At 34.9% G+C, this 20,932-nt stretch overlaps 1 protein-coding gene across 11 annotated transcripts in view; it reads right to left on the reverse strand.

Annotated features, from left to right (window-relative positions):
• The window catches only part of VPS13B (vacuolar protein sorting 13 homolog B), a 627,764-nt gene that overhangs the window by 590,675 nt on the left and 16,157 nt on the right, over window positions 1–20,932 (reverse strand). For all 11 annotated transcript variants that reach the window (XR_004315275.1, XM_032468222.1, XM_032468224.1 and 8 more), the window contains one exon: window positions 15,740–15,883. Coding sequence is in view for 10 of the 11 variants with exons in the window: in XM_032468222.1 (XP_032324113.1) it covers window positions 15,740–15,883 (144 nt within the window). In the remaining variant the exon portion in view is untranslated. The remainder of the gene's footprint in view (window positions 1–15,739; window positions 15,884–20,932) is intronic.

A 20,932-nucleotide genomic window follows, 5' to 3' on the forward strand; every position in this document is an offset into this window, starting at 1 on the left:
TCAAGAGTGAGGATAAGGGGTTATGACAGCCTGGGGAAGAAGAGAGTTGACGCTCCCTTGCATCCTTTTACTTGAACCTTCCAAAAGGAAGAATAGCTAACCTGACAGGCCAAAGCTGAACATACATTAAGCTGTATTAGGCGACCTTTTAATAATGAAAGAGATCACTGTATTCACTGTAAACACCTAAGTGATGGGGCTACTCATCTATCTGAGATTCAAGTTACTGAGTAACAGGAGCAGTTTCCCAGATGATGCAATCACTAGCCATGGCTCCTCTGCCTTCTTTTCACATTCATGGCCACCTAACCCAGGATACTGCCCGAGCCAGAGAACAATCAAACTATGCCATTTAACAGCACCACGTGTTAGGAAAAAATGGTTCTTTATTATTGTCTATGACATCCCTTTCCTTTGTCTCAGTAGGTATATATCATATTGCCAAGCTCTCCTCCCCTGTTTTCAAACCATTGGATTGAAGTGGTTAGACTCACTGCTAGATTTGGAAGATGAAATAGTCCGAAATTAAGGGAGGAAAGATCAAAACTATACAGAGATATTCTGACCTAAACCACATTCTACCATCTAATATTTAGAAAAATTCACTGAGGGAATTGGATGCATCAACAGATTAATAAAACTGTATTTTGTTTCCATATATATACATATACAATATATACATATACACACACACTTCCCTCAACAAGGAATACTTGAGTGTTTTTTTAAGTATCTGTTAGAAAGTAAATAGTACAAATAGACAGTACCCTTATCCTGGTAACATTACTTACCTACTTGAGGAACAATACTTATATGCATAAAAAAGTTAAGAGCAATTTAAATTAGCCATCAATAACAAGTGTCACAAAGAAACAAAAGTAGAATTTTTGAGCACTTATATGTGCCAGGCCTCAAGTATTTTAAGGAAATATTTTAGGGCTTAAGAGGTTCCAATGTCAAAAAGATAGAAGTAACAATGCTGGGATGAACACTCAGATATGTCTGACAGAAAAGCCCCTCCCATTACTACTAAACTTGAAAGACAGGAAAGCAGGGGAAAAGGGAATAAAGAAGAATGGCAGGGAGGGAGAGGGAAAAGACACAGAGAAAAAAGTTTTTATTTATGGCACTTCCAATGTGTCATGAGCTACTACTGACATTACATTCACATCTCTTAATTCTCTTAACAACCCTATGAAGTACACTATTCCCCATACAAGAGCATCCCCATTTAAAGATGAAGACACAAAGGCATAAAGAGATTAAGTAAGTAATTCAAAATCACACGGCTACTAAATGGCACAATCCTAATTACACTGTTCTACTGCCTCCCTATAAGAAAAGGCCAACTAAACAGTGTAGTACTAAGCGCCATATATTATGAAAGAGAGATCACAGGGAGATAGATTAGTCAGGAAAACATCACAAAGGACAGAAGGTTTGAAAAGACTGTGCCCTGCAGGAAAAAAAAAAAAAAAAAAAAGGAGAGGCTGAACAAAAATAAGTAGGAAAAAAGAAAGCACTTGTCTTATTGAAAATAAAATAACTAGTCCAATTTAGGTAAAGTAGAGCAATGAAATACTGGGCTGTAAAAAGAAGCTAAAGCAAACGGTCTCTAACATGACTATCAGGCCAAGAACTGTAAGCTTTATTCTACATATCAAGCCAATGAAACCTATAAGCAGGGATTAACAAGCTGAAGTACTTCATTCAGGAAGAAGAATCTTCCAGTTATGTGACAAAAAGTAAAAAAAAGAGATACTAACAATTGAAAGGTTATTATACAAAGTTAGAAATTAAATGTTGAAGGAAGTAGCCATGAGAATTTTTTTTAAATGCTAGCACCTCAAACTCAACGTTAAAACAAAATTCAAACTCTGAAACAGATTCTGTTCCTTTCCCCAACCCCTACTTTCAAAAAAAAAAAAAAATACTGTCCTTACACCCCAATTCAGTCGATGTCACTACCGTAGTCTCAGTCTCCTAAGACTCTATTATATCTGCTCTAACTTTGCAAAATGATGCTATAATGAGCTTTGAAAATTTCAGGAGAGAGAGAGATGCTTGACCGTGAATTGTATAGGATAGACTCTGAGCTCCAGACTACCCAAAAATAACCAATTGACTTTTTAAATCTAATTTTTAAAGTAAAACAGCAGATGCAATTTTAGATATGTGGCATCTCCAGTGAAGGCACATCACACCAATCATATTTGTCCACAAGGGAACTGAACATTTACTTGTAAAGATAAAAACAGCAATCGGAGTTAGATAAGATTTGGGCCTCATCCAAACACAAGTGATATTTTAAGTAACTAGATTTCCAATTTAAAGAAAAGATAAGGATTTATGCTTCTAAAAAATATGGAAGACTAGATAACTGGAAACACTGGGGGGTGGGGGTGGGCGCTGATGCTAACAATAAAGGAAAAAAAGGAAAATTTTACCCCAGCTCAAGATGCAAAACCTGGCAAAAGCAAGTGAGCAATAAAGAGGACTGAAACTGGTCCATGTAAGGCAGGGAGACCATCACCAGGCCCAACACTTGGAATCAGTAACGTAATAAAACTCCCAACTCTTCAAGGAGGCTGAAGAAAGCTGCTGCCAACTGCTGTCTAAAACTTCGTATGAAGCTGCATGGCAAAGGAGTCAGAAGGAAACAAACCTTGCAAATAAGAATTGAGACAAGTAACTCTATATCACCCCATATCAATACTGCAGGAGCCCTGAACTGCCAAAGTAAGAACCGGTTCTAGACTAGAGATCAGAGGAAGGAACTGTACAACTACTAGACAAGAAAGGATGAGCAAAACAAGGGGCTGAGAAAGAGAAAAGATGGTGAAATAAAGACAGTGACCCTCCTATTCAAAAAAATTTTACAAATCACTATGCTTTGCCAACATAACAAAACAAATAAATGAAATTCAGTCACAATAAAATTAATTGCCTAGAACATGCTTAAAAGATTTTAAAGTAAACATATTAGGATCCTCACAGAGAAATACAAATGAATGAATACCAACATACACACATATGATACGTAAAGACAGTGGGAAGAGTGCCCCTCCTTCAGCATTATGATTTATTATAGAATTATTAAAATTTAAACAAACAAAAATGAAACAAACAAAAAAAAAGAATCCAGAAACAGATCCAGATAGATATGAGTACCTGGAACATGACATAGGTGGCATTATAAATCAATGGGAAAGAGAGACCATTTAAATACTACAGAAAGAACTGGTTAGCCATATTCCTGCCTCATACTAGACATGAAAACAAACACACAAACAAAAATACAAATACATACATACATATATATATTCTAATAATTTAATTTCTAATCTAAATCTATCTCTAAATTTTCCAAATTGATTCTATTTATTTAAGGACTCAAATTATTTGTGTATTACTTAAAGTATCTGGTAATTTAACACTAAATAAAAATTTACCTTTCTCAATCATCTATTTCAACATAAATATAACAAATATGTATACATAATAACTTACTGTGCACTTGTAAAATATCAACTCCTCAACATATGTCTGTTGACATAGAGCTCATATATGGCTTTCTTAATTTTTAGTAACTACAAACATATAAATTCCTTTTAGAATAATCAATCTAGAAATGGCAATATATGTTTTATTATTTTATACTTTTAATTTTAATGAAATTAAATGTCAATTTTAAAATGATCATATACTTTAAAAGAGGATAGACAAACTTTTTCTCTAAAGAGCCAGAAAATAAATATTTTACGTTTGTAAAACCATACAGACTCTGTCCCAGTGACTCAATTCTGCCATTGGCCACTATAACACGAAAACAGCCATAGACAGGGATTGCAATGAATCTGTATAGTGCACCTAAGGTAGTATGGTTATTTTAATAATGCTAATTCATCCAAACCATGAACATGGTGTATCTTTCCACTTATGTCATCTTCAATTTCATTCATCAATGTCTTTACAGTTTTCAGAGTACAACACTTTTACCTCTTGGTTTTATTTCTGCATACTTTATTCTTTTTGATGTGACTGTAAATAGACTTGTTTTATTCATTTCTCTGATAGTTTGTTATTAGTCTACAGAAACAAAACATATTTCTGTATATTAATTCTGTACCCTGCAACTTTACCAAATTCATTTATTAGTTCTACTAATTGTTTGCTGGAGTATTTAGGATTCTTTATATTTAGCATCTTGTCACCTGCAAACAGTGTCAGTTTTATTTTTTCCTTTCCTATTTGGATTCCTTTTACCTCTTTTTCTTGTCTGATTGCTGTGGCTAGGACTTCCAATACTATGTTGAATAAAAGTGGTGAGAGTGGGCATCCTTATCTTGTTCCTGACCTTTGAGGAAATACTTTCACCATTAAGAATGATGTTTCCTGGGGGTACATCATAAAAGGCCTTCATTATGTTGAGGTATGCTCCCTCTATACCCATTTTGCTGAGCACTTTTATCATACTTTTATCATTAATGGACACTGAATTCTGTCAAAAGTGTCTTCTCCTTCCATTAAGATGATCATATGATTTTTATTATACAATTTGTTAATGTGATGTATCACACTGATGGACTTGTGAATATCAAACCATCTTTGCATCCCTGGGAAAAGTCCTACTTGGTCATGGTGCATGATCCTTTTAATGTATTGCTGAATTCAGCTGGCCAATATTTTGCTGGGGATTTTTGCATCTATGTTCATCGGTGATACTGACACAAAAGTTTTTGCACGTATGGTGTCTTTCAATGCGATCTCTATCAAAATACCACAGAATTTTTCACAGAAGTAGAACAAATAATTCTAAAATTTGTATTGACACACAAAAAACTTTGAATAGCCAAGACAATCCTGAGGCAGAATATAAAATTCAGATTGAAAGACAAATTGAAAAAAATATCTCTGACCTATGTCAGAGAGTGTGTTGCCTATGTTTTCTTCTAAGAGTTTTATGGTATTAGATCTTACATCTAAGTCTTTCATTCATTTTGAGTTTATTTTTCTGTCTGATGAGAGAAAGCAGTCCAGTCTGATCTTTTTCCATGCAGCTGTCCAGTTTCCCAACACCATTTATTGAAGGAGTTGTCTTTTTCCCATTTTATATTCTTGCCTCCACTGTCATAGATTAATTGACTGTATTAGCATGGATTTATTTCTGGACTCTCTATCCTGTTCCAATGATCTATGTGTCTGTCTTTGATTACTGTATCTTTGCTGTATAGTTTGAAATAAGGGAATGTGATACCTCCAGCTTTACTCTTCTGTCTCAAGATTGTTTTGGTTATTCAAGGTCATTTCTACTGTTATCCCTTTAACTAATTTTAACAAAAGAATAAAGGTTTAATAAGAAAAAGGAAAGCAATTGTCAGTAAGAAAATAGGCTGAAGATTTTAGAGACTCAAAGGAGAAAAAAAATATGACATTTCTGGAAAGAAAGAATACATGTAACTGCTGCATATTATCAAAACAGAACATTCTAAACATATGCAAAACTAAAAGTTAAAAATTTGGCCAACATGATAAAGAAAATAAAACCTAAGAGTAATTTGGAAAAAAGATATATATAAGTATGGGGGGAAATCTGGATACAGCTTCTAATCACAGATAATTCCAAAAGAAGAGAAACCCAGGGAGCATTCAGTATATAAGAAGAAAAGAATACATTTCAAGATGAGTTTTTAGTAAAACAGAGTAGAACCTTCTCAATAGTACCATGAATATATCTCAGTAATACTACTGAAGCCAACTGAAGGTTTTAAAGAATTTTAAAGATTTTCAAGAACTAAAATAAAGGTTAAAAGAGTTAAACTATACACTACAATAATATTAGCAAATACAAAATTTTTAAATCCTTAAGTAGTCAGATTATAATGATTCATTTCACTTTAGGTATGAAAGGGACTTTGGCTGTAGAGCTATAGCATGAGTATGCTGCTAAAAAAGAAAAAAAAAAGGGGGGGGCCTCAAGAGCCATAATGTTTACTGCACCTCTGTTTAAGTAATAAACACTTATTTAGATTGTACTTGAAATCCCCTAACATATATTCTATACTTGAGTGTCCATTTTCATATTCACAGACACTTTAAACAATGGTTAAGAAAAGATCTAAATACCTTTAACTGTTATAAGATGCTAATATAGTCTCATCTATTAAAAAATTAAAATTTATGTACAATAAACTAATTTTTCAGAGCACATAGTTTTTCACAGTTTTAAGTTTGTCTCATTCTAAAATAAGAAAAGAATAATGATATTTTGTTTCTTAAAGGTATATCCAGTCTCTTACTAGCTCTTTTTTGATGCATACGAAAATCCTCTGTTAATCTGAACTACTTAATTGGACCCTAAATAAAACTCTTCCCTTTTTTCTTGGCATTGCACTTGCATTATAAATATTAGAAAAATTGTATTTACAGTCAACAATAATATATCCTATCTACCCTAAAAAACAAATGCCACCAGAAATTAACACAATATTATAAACCAACTATACTTCGATTTTTAAAATTTTTAATAAAATAAAAATAAATAAAGCAAATGCCATTCAGAGGCAAATAATGGTTCTACTAAATAAGATACTAAAGTTGAGAAAGAGATCTAATTTGGAGAAAACTTTATTTTTAGACAAGTTGAGGCAAACAATAAGACAAGTCAGGAGAGCTAAACAGTGCAAAGCTGGAGGTATGAGTCTAGAATTCAAGAAGAGTTCAACAACTAAGGAGTACTGATGATCATCAGTACCTCTGTATATGCAGATGCACAAAATAACCATCAACAGCAAGCAAGAGGCACTCTTTGAAATCACTCCATCTTTGGACAATGTTGGCAAATTTAATTCTTTACCAGTAAGATAGCAAATCTGAATATTATAGTATTTATAATCATCTCAAACTAGAAAACCAAAAATTAAAATTAGGGCTACTAATGTATCACTACAGAACTCCGAATAGTTCAATTAGATTAATATTAAAAATCACATAAAACATAAGTAATCTAAAACTAAAATTAATAGGCAGAAATTATTATTTAGACTAGTAATGTCCAATTATAACTGACTACAGAAAACTCAGTTCAGCTATAGGCTCAGTAAAGTTTCTAAAGATAAGATATCCCAAGTTTCAAAAGGAAAATCAAGGTAAAATGAACCAATTTAAGAAAAAAGAAAATTAGCAGCATCTAACCATCAAGACAAAATTCAGAGAACTGCTGAATTTTATGGATTGAAAGAGAATCTATAGAGCTTGTGAACCAAACAGAAATAAAAAACTAGTAACATGTGGCATGTTATTACTTTAACAAAGACAGAACTTATACACAGAATATATAAAGAACTCTCAAAATTCAACACTGAGAAAATAAATAAATTAGAAAATGAACATAAGAACAGACACTTCACTGGACAAATAAGCATACAAAAAGATGCTCAAGATTATTTCCCACATGGAAAATGCCAATTAAAACCACAATGAGACATCACCATGTAGTTACCAGAATGGCTAAAATTAAAATACCAAATGCTAGTGAGGATACAGAGAAAACGGATCACTCATATACCTCTCATGGGAATGTACAGTGTGCAGAGCCACTCTGGAAATCTGTTGAGCAATCATGTTTAAAAATAAAAATGTAATTACCATAGGATCCAACAATAGTATCCTTAGGCATTTATCCCAGAGAAATGAAAACTTGTGTATGCATAGAAATTTGTACACAAATGTTTATAGTAGCTTTACTTGCAATACTGAAACATAGAAATTACTGAAAAGTTTTTCAGTGGATGAATAGTTAAGCAATCTGTGTTATATCCATACAGTAGAATACTACTCAGCAATTTTTAAAAAATCATTGATATACACACCAACTTGACTGAACCTCAAGGAACTTACAATAAGTGGAAAAAGCTACCCTCAAAATATTACATACTGAAGAATTCCATTCATATTTGTTATTCTTGAAATGAAATTATACAAAACATTAGCCTACCAAACTCAACAACACACTGAAAGGATCATATACCATAATCAAGTAGGATTTATCCCAGGGATGTAAGGATGATTCAATATCTGCAAATCAGTCAATGTAATACACCACATTAACCAAATGAAGAATAAAAAATCATATGATCTACTCAATGGATACAGAAAAACCTTTTGACAAAATTCAACCTCCATTAATGATAAAATTGTTCAACAAATTGGGAATAGAGAGAGACCTCAACATAATAAAGGCCATATATGACAAGCCCACAGCTAACACCATATTTAATGGTGAAAAGCTGAAAGTATTTCCTCAAAGATCAGAAACAAGACAAGGATGCCCACTCTTGCCACTTTTACTCAACAAAGTATTAGGACTTCTAGCCCTAGCAATCAGATAAGAAAAAAAAATAGAAGGAATCCAAATTGGAAAGGAAAAAAACTGTCCCTGTTTGCAGATGACATGATACTATATACAGAAAATCCTAAATATTCCATCAATAAACTATCAGAACTAATAAATTCAGTGAAGCTGCAGGATACAAAGTTAATATGCAGTAATGTTCTGTGTTCCTATTACCAGTCACAACAAACTATCAGAAACAGAAATGAAGAAAACAATCCCATTTATAACTGCAACAAAAAGAATAAAATATCTAGGAATAAATCTAACCAAAGAGGTAAAAGAATTGTACTCTGAAAACTGTAAGACACTGATCAAAGAAACTGAAGACTACACAAACAAATGGATAGATACATCATGCTCATGGACTAGAAGAATTATTATTATTAAAATGACGATACTATCCAAGGCAATCTACAGATTCAATGCAATCCCTATCAGAAGACAAATGGAATTTTTCACAGTTCTAGAACAAATAATTCTAAAATTTGTATGGAATGGAAACACAGAAGACTGCAAGTAGCCAAAACAATCCTGAGAAAGAAAAACAAAGCTAGCGGTATCACACTCCCTTCTTTCAAACTATACCACAAAGCTACTGTCATCAAACAGTGTGGTACTGGAACAAAAACAGCCACATAGATCAATGGACCAGAATACAGAGTCCAGAAATGAACCCACACTTACATGGTCAATTAATCTATGAAAAGAGAGGCAAGAATACACAATTGGGAAAAGACACCGTCTTTAATATATGGGGAAAACTGGACAGCTACATGAAAAAGAATCAAATTGGACTACTTACTCCCACACCATACAGAAAAATCAACTTAAAATGGATTAAAGACTTAAACGTAGACCTGAAACCATAAAACTTCTAGAAACAAACACAGGCAGTACACTCTTTGACATCAGTCTTAGCAATATTTTTTGGCTATGTCTCCTCAGAAAAGGGAACCAAACGCAAAAATAAACAAATGGGACTATGTCAAACTAAAAAGCTTTTGCACAGTGAAGGAAAACTACAAACAAAATGAAAAGGCAGCCTAATGAAATAGAAAAGATATTTGCAAGCAATATATCCAAAGAGGGGTTACCATCCAAAATAAACCAAGAACTTAACACAACTCAACATCAAAACAAATAACCCAATTAAAAAATACAGAGAGGACCTGAATTTTTCCACAGATGGCCAACAAACACAAGAAAAAATGCCCAACATCACTAATCATCAGGGAAATGAAAATGATCAAACCACAATGATGTATCACCTCACACCTACAAGAATGGCCACTATCAAAAAGACAACAAATAACAAGCATTGGTAAGGATGTGGAGAAAAGGAACCCTCATGCACTGCTGTTGGGAATGCAAGTTGGTACAGCCACCATGGAAAACAGTAAGGAGTTTCTTCAAAAAATTACCATATGATCCAGCAGTTCCACTCATAAGTATTTTTCCAAAGAAAAGTAAACACTAATTTGAAAAGATATATGCACCCCTACATTCACTGCAGCATTATTTACAATAGCCAAAATACGAAAGTCACCTACGTGTTCACAATAAATGGAGAAAATGTAGTATATATACATACAGACACACAGATACACACACACAAACACACACACAATGGAATATTACACAGCCATAAAAAAGAATGAAATCTTGCCATTTGCAACAATATAAACGGACCTAGAGGGCATTATGCTAAGTAAGTCAGAGAAAGGAAAATAGCTTATGATTTCACTTACATGTTGAATCTAAAAACAAAAAAATATATATAACAAAATTGAAAGAGACTCATAGATACAGAGAACAAACATGTGACTGGCAGAGGGGAGGAGTGAGGGAGGAAGAGTGAAGTAGGTGAGGTAGATTAAGAGGTACAAACTTCCAGTTATAAAATAAGTCAAAGAGATATAACATACAGCACAGGGAATATAGTCAGTAATATTGTAACAATTTTGTATGCTGACAGATGGTAACTTGACTTATCCTGTGATCCTTTTGTAATGTATAATATTGAGTCACTATGTTGCCCACCCGAAACTAATATAATACTGCAAGTTAATTACACTTCAATTTTAAGAAATATTTAAATTTTTAAAAGAAAAATACATATGAAAATATAAATCTCACTGGTAAAGGTAAATATATAAATATAGTGAATCAATCACTTATAAAGCTATGAAGTGTAAAGGTTAAAAGACAAAAGTAGTTAAGAAAAACCAAGTACAATAATTAGTTGAGGGATACACGAGATAAAAATGTGTAATATGTGACATGAAAAACATGTGGCGGTGGTGGTAAAAACGCAGAGCTTTAGAATGCATTCAAAGGTATGTTGTTATCAATTTAAAATAGACTATCATAAACATATACTGTTACATATAAGCCTCACGGTGACCACAAAGCAAAAACCTCGAGTAGATATGCAAAAGACTGAGGAAGGATTCTAAGCAAACCACTAAGTCATCAAATCACAAAGGAAAAGAGAAAGAAGAAAGGAACAGAGAAGAACTACAAAACAGCCAGAAAACAAAATGGCACCAAGTATCTACCTATCAATCAACACTTCAAATGTAAATGCACTAACTTTTCCAATCACAAGAAATAGAGTGGTGAATGAATTAAAAACAAGACCTAACTATACATTGCCTACAAGAAACCCCTCAGATATAAGGACACACACAGACTGAAACAGAGGGATGGAAAAAGATATTCCGTGCAAGTGGAAACAAAAAAGCTGGGATAGCTATACTATCAGACAAAATAGACTTTGAAACAAAGACTGTAATAAGAGAAAAAGGAGGGCATTACATAATGATAAGCAGGTCAATGCAACAAAAGGATGTAACATTTGTAAATATTTATGCACCCAACATAAAGGGGTTCCCTAGTGGGAATAAAGACACTACTCATAATTTATAGGGAACTCTGCTCCTCTTTTTTCACATATGGAATCTACAGACAGAATCTAGACTACCTTATCTGCTATTATCATCGTCACCGTCACTAACCTGGAGCAGTGCAAGTGAAAGAATCATTAATAGTACAATAAATTCCACAACCTTATCAGCAATTCTGAGCCCTACCCGAATTTCTGAAAAGATAGCTATCTTAGTCCATTTGGGCAGATAACAAAATACCACAGACTGGGTAGCTAATGAACAACAGAAATTTACTTCTCACAGTTCTGGAGGCTGCGAAGTCCAAAGCCAAGATGCCAACACAGTCGGGTGAGGGCCCTCTTTCTTGCTCACATCCAGTGCCTTTTCACTGTGTCTTTACCTGGCAGGAAGGGCTAGGATCTCTGGAGCCTCTTTAAAAGTCACTAATCCCATTTATGAGGTCTCCACTCACATGACTTAAGCATCTTTCAAAGGCCCCACCTCACAATACCATTATATTTGGGGGACAGGATTTCAACATATGAATTCTGAGGGGACATATTCAAACCACAGCAGCAGTTAACCAGATTAATCCAGCTTCATTTAAGAGAACTAAAGTGTTTTTTTTTAAAGCCATGTAAATATTCTTAATAGCCTTACCAATACTTCCTCTAGCTTCCTATAGCGTTAACACATTAACAGTGCTCAAGATTCAAAGATAGGATATGATACTTCTCTATTCTATTAGCAACTATCTAAGCCAATAACCAATTTCCATAGCCCCAAAACATGAAAGGAAATGACAGTCAAGATTGCTCTGTAACCCCAAGCACTAACCAGGATTTAAAAGCACATACATTAACAAAAAGCTTAGTTCTTTATCTCAAGTTTTGAATGGAATTTTAAAGTTTTAGTTTAGGTTCAAAAGATTTTTTTAAATTTTTTTTTAATAACAAGCATTACTTCTAGAACAGCCTTACATATTATCATATTAAAAGATTCTGAAAGTCTACTTTATAGATGATACAAAGACCAGAATAGATAAGTACTTTAAAAATAAATTTATTACTCTCTTTAGGTTGAAGTTTTTTCCAAGACTTATTAACACTATGAGCAGAGAAAGCATATACAATCACAGAATAAAAGAAGTATGTAGCAAGTCTCATCGTATTTTACAGATGAGGCCCACAGAGGCTGAACAAGCAGGAATATACAAAAGGAGAGGAGCACATAGTTAAATGTAACTTTCTGGTAATGTTTTCATTCTTGGGCTGGGTGCTGGGTCCACAAGTATTAGATTAGATTAATGTGGACAAAAGTAGTTAAATAAAGTCAGACCTGGACCACTAGTGATAATGTGTCATGAATCAAAATCTGTGTCTCAAGCCCAGAAAAGAAAAAGACAGACAAATCTGCAGGATCTCAAGGTAGCCATGACTGACACAGATGTCTCTTAGAGTAAATAGCAAATAGTTAATATTTCCTAAGTAAAATAACAATATATTAAAATAATTCACAGTGAACATCAAGGTGACTTCATTTTGCCACACAACTTGGTCACCTTCACATCAAAAATAATTTCTATAATTAAAAATGATTACAAAGACACGTGAAGGCAGTATAACTATTATCACAAGAGTCACAATCATTATAAATCTTTTTTAAAAATCACAAACTAGTTAGTTTGTACTAAATTACAAACTAATTTTTTTTAACAAACTACGAACTAATTTTTACAAATTACAAACTAGGCATGCCTTCTTATCAAAGGCATTTAGCAATACTGGTTTTTTGTAATGATCTTTTCTGAATAAACCTCAGATTTCTAGCTTTAGAATTATATTACATTCTCATACATTAATAGTACTATTTTTAACAGATTCAGATCCATAACTGTAAAACACCTCTTCATTTAACCTACCATCCCACACTAATTTTACTTAGAAATTAAGACTTCTTCATTGTGAATCTATAATAATTCAAAGTAATATAAATATGGGCTTACTGAGTTTTACTAGTACATGTGTAATTTGTAAACATAATTTCCTACTATACTAATCAAAGCTTAAAATAGGAAAATAAACTTCTTAAAAATGTTTCATCTATAATGTTTTTACTGAAAAATTAATTCCAATCACTAGCATAAACTCAAGTTATTACTCTCCAGGGGTGTATACTGCTCAATAATTTGTCCAAATGTCAACTGTAATTTTCAAAAATCCTTTCTACCTCAAAATTTTAAACATCTGTAAAAAATACTTGTTTTGAGAGTGGTTTACACTCATGACACTTGACCTTTTGCTGTACACACCACAAAACTCAAGTCTCAAATACCATGCAAGCAGGAAACCTGATCATTCCTGCAGTAGCCATCTGCATGGTCCAATATCAAATATTAGTTCTAGGTTACACTGTCATGTGTTACAAATCTTTTTCTGCAGCCTCTATAATTAGTTGTAATTTGCCTCTTTTAAAATGTGTTTCTTATGGGACATCTGGCCTTGAAATTTCCACCTTCCCACTGAAAAAATACTTAGTGTCTGGATTTTTTTTTTTTTCCTCTTAATATGGAGTACTGCATGGGTGGTATAACCAAGTCCAGACTTTTTAAAAAAAAATTAAATTCCAAGAACAGATGATGATTAAGAACCAGTCAAGTATTACTAAATATAAATGTAAAATAAAACTTTTCTTGCACTATAACTATCTACAGATTCCTGGATCAATTTCCCAAATATTTAAAGGTCACAAAGTAAATTTTAACGAGAATATAGCATGGGTCCACTTACTTTCAAGAGCTACAATATTTCAGTTAAATTGGATAATAAAGGTTTGTAATTAGAGATTTCACAAAAGTAAAAAAAAGATTTGAGCCCAGTGGGTTCGTATGACACTCAAAGGATCTACTGATAACAGGAAATTATTTTAACAATTCACTAATAACCTTAACTAATTTCACAGAGATTAAAATTTAATAATACTCATCAATTCACTTGGTTCTAGAAACTTTTCCTTAAAACTTAAAGTTAAATATGGGCTAAGGAAAAAGTAATAAAAATGAAAGACAGAGATACTACTTTTCTACAAGATAAAAGTGGAAAAATTTATCACAATATGCTGCTATTTGCTTCTTAAATCAGAAAATTTTTGGTAGAAACTCCTTAAAATCAGTATCATACCTAATAAAAAACACTGAAAAGAAACATGGGCCAGAGAAGAAGTAAGTCAGAAAAAAACAGTTTCTGATGACAAAACTTCAAAGACAATGAAAAGTAGTACGAAGGCAAACTGAACATATTTTCATCTTCTCAACAAATGACTTGAAAAATTTTCATCACATTAAGAAATGCCATGTAAATAAAAAGTATACAAGTTCTTTGCAAAAATCCAAAAAAGTTCACCTAAAAATTGGACGCTATCATGCTCCATTTCTAGTAGTTATAGGTAATAAGTAATATACATAATTCCTATCATCAGATTAAGTAAAATTAGTATGGAAATAACCTTTAGAATATTTTATCCAAATTAAAGAAAATCCTTTTAGGGAACCCTCCTACATTGTTGGTGGGAATGTAAATTGGTGCAGCCACTATGGAAAACAGTATGATGTTCCTTAAAAAACTAAAAATAGAGTAACCATATGATCCAGCAACCCCACTCCTAGGCATATATCCAGAGAAAACTCTAATTTGAAAAGATACATGCACCCCAATGTTCATAGCAGCACTATTTACAATAGCCAAGACATGGAAGCAACCTAAATGTCCACTGACAGATGAATAAAAACATGGTTTTTGTACACATACACATACACACACACACACACACACACAAATGGAATACTACTCAGCCATAAAAAATAATAAAATGCCATTTGCAGCAACATGGATGGACCTAGAGGTTATCACACTAAGTGAAGTCAGACAAAAAAGACAAATACCATATATCACTTACATTTGGAATCTTAAAATATGATACAAGTGAACTTATTTACAAACCAGAAACAGACTCACAGATATAAAAAACAAACAGTTACCAAAGGGGAAAGTCGGGGAGGGGTAAAGTAGGAGTTTGGGATTAGCAGATACAAACTACTATAAACAAAATAGACAAACAATAAGGTTCTACTATGCATAGCACAGGGAACTATATTCCTATCTTATAATAACGTATAATGGAAAAGAATATGAAGAAGAATATACGTATGTACAACCGAATCACTTTGCTGTATACCAGAAACTAATACAACATTGTAAATCAACCATGCTTCAATAAAAAAATCTTTTTAAAAGAAAACCTTTTTCCAATTAATTATGTTACTTTAATAGGTATGTAATAAAAAGTGTATTAGCTAAGATTTGTTTATGTTGACATACTCCAAAAGTTAAAGAAATATCAACTACTAATAACTATCAAAACTGGTTAACATAAATAACTAGGTTCAATACTTTCTTACCTGTATTCCATCTTTAAGTTTCAAAATGCATTCCATTGTATTGATGGTAATTACCACTGGTTCTGAACCCAGTTTTGTCCATGGTACATGGATCCTCAGTTCATGTATATGTCCACTTAAAAAAGTGAATGGTAATTTCAATTCCTTAAAACACAAAATATTAAATAAAATTTAGTAAGTGCTTAATATATTTTTCATTCTAACATCTAAATAACTTTCTGAAAACAGAAAACTTCCAACATAAAAACACTCTGGGAATTACTGTTCACCAAACAATATCAAATAACTTGCTAAACTACAGTTAATGATAAACTACAAAAACTTACTGTGCAAATTACATTTAATAAACTACTTAACCTGTCTAGGCTTCCATTTTTTATCTTGCTAAATAGAAATAATACACAATACTTGGTATATAATAATGGCTCATACATGGTACTGGTGGTGGTAGTAACAGTAGTAGACTGCAACAGTAACTGAGATAATTGAATGGTATACAGTTTAAAATCACCACTTAAAAAAATGTATTCAAAATGTTTTTTAAACTAACAGAATAGGAGAGACGGAGAAGATGGCGGAGTAGAAGGACGCTCGCAGGTCACCCTCTCCCACAAATACACCAAGACCCACATCTACAGACCCACTCAGCCAACCAGAGCACCTGTGGAACTGCGACAGAACATCGCCCTCTTCAAAAGATAAAGACGCCAAAAATCTGGTAGGAGAAAAGGAAAAAAGAAAGAACAAAAGGCAAAGCAGCGCGGGACGGGTCCCGCGGGGAGGGAGCCGCGAAGGAGGACTGGCGCTCGCTCGCTGGGTCTCCCCTCTCCAACTGAGAGGCCAGCGGGACGGAGGGGGAGCCTCCGAGGCTCGGATCCGTACAGAGCAGCCCTTGACTAAGAGAACTAAGTTAAACGGGCACAGAGCGTCCCCCTGACACCCAGCCTGAGACGCGGGCCGGCAGCCGCGGGCAGGGCCAGGCTGCACAAGCCGGGCGGAGGACGGAAGTGGCTGCACGGAGGCAGCCCCAGGGGATCGCAAGGGGCTGCGCACCGTGGCTGTGGGTGCACAGGGCAGAACAACCTGGGCCCTCCATAAAACAGCAAGGTTGATGTGCTCTCGGGGGAAGGGTGCACACCCCCATCTCTGAAAACCCGCGGAAAGTTTTCGGGGGAAGAGAGGCGGGGCTCAGGCACAGCCGCCATATCCTCCGCACTGAGCACTCAGGCGGGGGCGGGGGCGAAACCTGCATCCGCACAGAAGGGCCCAGCAGCCTCAAAGGCCAGACTGAGACTGGCCTGCAGCCCGGGGCAGATAGGATCCTTCCATCCTGGTCCCTCAGAGAACTTGCTCCACAAAGACAAACAAGGAACTGGGTTTTTGCTGGGAGCAGGGACAGGGCTGTCCCTCGGTCTTCCCCGAGCCCACCTGCGGAGCGCCGACGAGGGCGGAGCGCGCAGCCGCACAGAGCAGTGGAACTACTACCGGCGACGCAGGTAGAGGGAGAGCGGCCCCCCCGCCTTTCGGGCAGGAACACAGCCCCTGACCGAGGTGCTGGGAGGGGGCATGACCCGCCCTCCTACCTGGCCAGTCTGCGGCATCTGACTGCGGCATCCGGAGGGGCAGCGACCCGCCCGCCCACAGCAGAGAGCTGCACCTGACCCAGTGTTAGAAGGAGGCGCAATCGGCTTGCCGACAGGTGCTGGGAGCAACACAGAAGAGGGCGCCGACGGAGGGCCTCTGAAAACAGCAAGCTGAGCTTCCAAAACAGGACGAAGACAGAAAGACTTCACATTAAAAGCACACAGATTCCAGGAGAACACCGACAAACCCCCCCCCCCTTTTTTTTTTAAATCTGTTTTTACCTGTTCTATTTTCTATTACTCTCTTAATCTTTACTTCTTAATTCATTTCTATTTCTCTTGGGTTTTGATGTCCTGCTATTGATTAGACACAGGTTTCAAATACATCTATTCATCTCCCCCCCCTTTTTTTGTAAAGGTTTTAAAAGGACGTCTCAACCCGATTAATACTCTGCTTCAACTCACTCTTCTATTATTCATTATACACTGTTTTCAAAACCTCTTTTTCTCCCTTCTTTTAAAATTCTTTCTCTCTCTCTCTTATTTTTTTTTCTTTTTTTCCTAAGTTCTATTCCTAAATAGGCATCAGATAGATAAAATCCTTAAGGACCAAAATAAACAACTGATACTCCATAAACCACAGTGAAAAGAGTTATGAGCAAGATGAAGAAGCAGAAAAACCTTTCCCAATTAAAAGAACAAGAGAAATCCCCTGAAAGAAAGATCAACGAAATAGACATCGATAGCCTACTAGATCAAGATTTCAAAAAAGGAGTGATCGAATTGCTGAAGGAATTAAAAGAGATAGTGTTTAGAGATATAAAATATGTCAAAAATGAAATTGAAGCTATAAAGAAGAGCCAAGTAGAATGGGTAAACTCATTGACAGAGATGAGGAATGATCTAATAGCTGTGCAAAGCCGACTAGATAATGCAGAGGAACGAATCAGTGATCTAGAAGACAGGGCAATAGAAAGCACCCATTCAGAAGAACTACAAGAGAAGCAAATAAAAAATAATGAAAATAGCATAAGGGACCTATGGGATAATATAAAGCATCCCAATCTTCGCATAATAGGGGTCCCAGAAGGAGAAGAAAGATCAAAGGGGATTGAAAAGGTTTTTGAAGAAATCATGACTGAAAACTTCCCAAACTTAAAGAAGGAATCAGATATCCAAGTACAGGAAGCTCAGAGGGTCCCAAACAGGAAGAACCCAAATAGACCCACACCAAGACATATCATAATCAAGATGGCCAGAGTCAAGGATAAAGAAATTATTCTAAAGGAGCAAGAGAAAAGCAAAGAGTAAGTTACAAGGGAACCCCCATAAGGCTCTCAGCTGACTTCTCTACACAAACACTACAGGCCAGAAGGGAGTGGCAAGATATATTCAAAGCCCTGAATGAAAAAAAGATGCAGCCTAGGATCCTTTATCCAGCAAGGCTATCCTTGAGGATAGAAGGAGAAATAAAGAGTTTCACAGACAAAAAAAAGCTGCAGGAGTTTAGCAACACTAAACCCATGCTAAAAGAAATATTGAAAGGACTATTCTAAATAGAAAAGCAGCAGGATGCTACAGAAATGAGAAACACACAACTGGAAAGGTGATAACTCATGAATTACAAATAAAGTAAACATGAAATTATAAAAGAAGACATACAAATCACTGAGAGTGGGAGAGGGAGGCAGGGAAATATAGAATATTTTTTTCTTTCTTTTTTAAATTTTTTTAACAGTAGGATGGGTTTGAGATCATGTTACTATCAGTTTAATAAAAACAGTTATAGTAATGGGTTGACAGATTTACAAAAAAGGGTAACCACAAGCCAAAAATTTACAAAGGAGTCACAAAAATTAAATAAAATCCATGATAATACAAAGGAAAATTACCAAACCACAAAAGGAAGAAGAAAGGAACAAAGAGGATATACCAATTCAACTTCAAAGATAAGTTCAAAACGGCAATAAACACACATCTATCATTAATTACTGTAAATGTTAATGGACTAAATGCTCCAGTCAAAAGACACAGAGTGGCAGACTGGATAATAAAGCAAGAACCTTCAATATGCTGCACACAAGAGACCCACTTTAGGGAGAAGGACACATATAGATTGAGAGTGAAAGGATGGAAAAGGATATTCCATGCAAATGGAAAAGCCAAAAAAGCAGGTGTTGCAGTACCGATTTCAGACAAAATAGACTTTAAAACAAAGGCCATAAAGAAAGATAAAGAAGGACATTTTATAATGATTAAAGGAGTGATAACAAGATGAGGATATTACACTCGTTAATATATATGCACCCAATATAGGAGCACCTAAGTACATGCAAGAATTACTAACAGAGATAAAGGGGGATATTGATGGGAATACAATCATAGTTGGAGACTTTAACACTGCATTAACATCACCAGACAGATCTTCCAGACAGAAAATAAACAAGGCAACAGAGAAATTAAATACTACAATAGAAAAGCTAGATTTGGTGGATATTTTCAGAGCATTACACCCCCAAAAAATAGGATATACATTCTTTTCAAGTGCACATGGAACATTTTCCAGGATCGATCATGTACTTGGGAACAAAAGAAACCTCAACAATTTTAAGAAGATAGAAGTTATCTCAAGCATCTTTACCACAATGCCATGAAACTGGAAATCAACAGAGAAACAAAGGAGAAAAAAAGGAAAGCATGGAGATTAAACAATATGTTATTGAAAAAACAATGGATCAATGAGGAAATCAAAGCTGAAATTAAAAAATACCTTGAGACAAATGATAATGAAAGCACAACCACTCAAAACCTATGGGACACAGCAAAGGCAGTGCTAAGAGGGAATTTTATAGCGATACAGGCCTTCCTCAAAAAAGAAGAACAATCTCAAATAAACAATTTAACCCACCACCTGAATGAATTAGAAAAAGAAGAACAAAAAGCCCCAAAAAGCAGCAGAAGGAAGGAAATAATGAAGATCAGAGAGGAATTAAATACAATAGAGATTAACAAGACCATAGAAAAAATCAACCAAACCAAAAGCTGGTTTTTTGAAAAAGTAAATAAAATCGACAAATCTCTGGCCAAACTCACAAAGAAGAAAAAAGAGAGAGCACAAATTAGCAAAATAAGAAAGGAAAATGGAGAAATTACAACAGACAAAATAGAAATACAGAATATCATACGAGAATATTATGAAAAACTATATGGAACCAAACTGGATAACCTAGAGGAGATGGACAAGTTTCTGGAAGCATACTGTCCACCAAAACTGAATCAAGAAGAATCTGAACACTTGAACAATCCGATCACTAGAAAGGAAATAGAAATAGCAATTAAAAACCTCCCTACAAATAAAAGTCCAGGACCGGATGGCTTCACCGGGGAATTCTACCAAACATACAAAGAAGAACTCATACCAGTCCTTCTCAAACTCTTCCAGACGATTGAAAAGGAGGGAATACTCCCAAACTCATTCTATGAAGCCACCATCACCCTGATACCAAAACCAGGCAAAGACACTACAAAAAAAGAGAATTATAGGCCAATATCACTGATGAACATAGACGCCAAAATCCTCACCAAAATTTTAGCAAACAGAATCCAACAA

Source organism: Camelus ferus, chromosome 25, assembly GCF_009834535.1.
Source record: "Camelus ferus isolate YT-003-E chromosome 25, BCGSAC_Cfer_1.0, whole genome shotgun sequence".
Lineage (NCBI taxonomy): Eukaryota > Metazoa > Chordata > Mammalia > Artiodactyla > Camelidae > Camelus > Camelus ferus.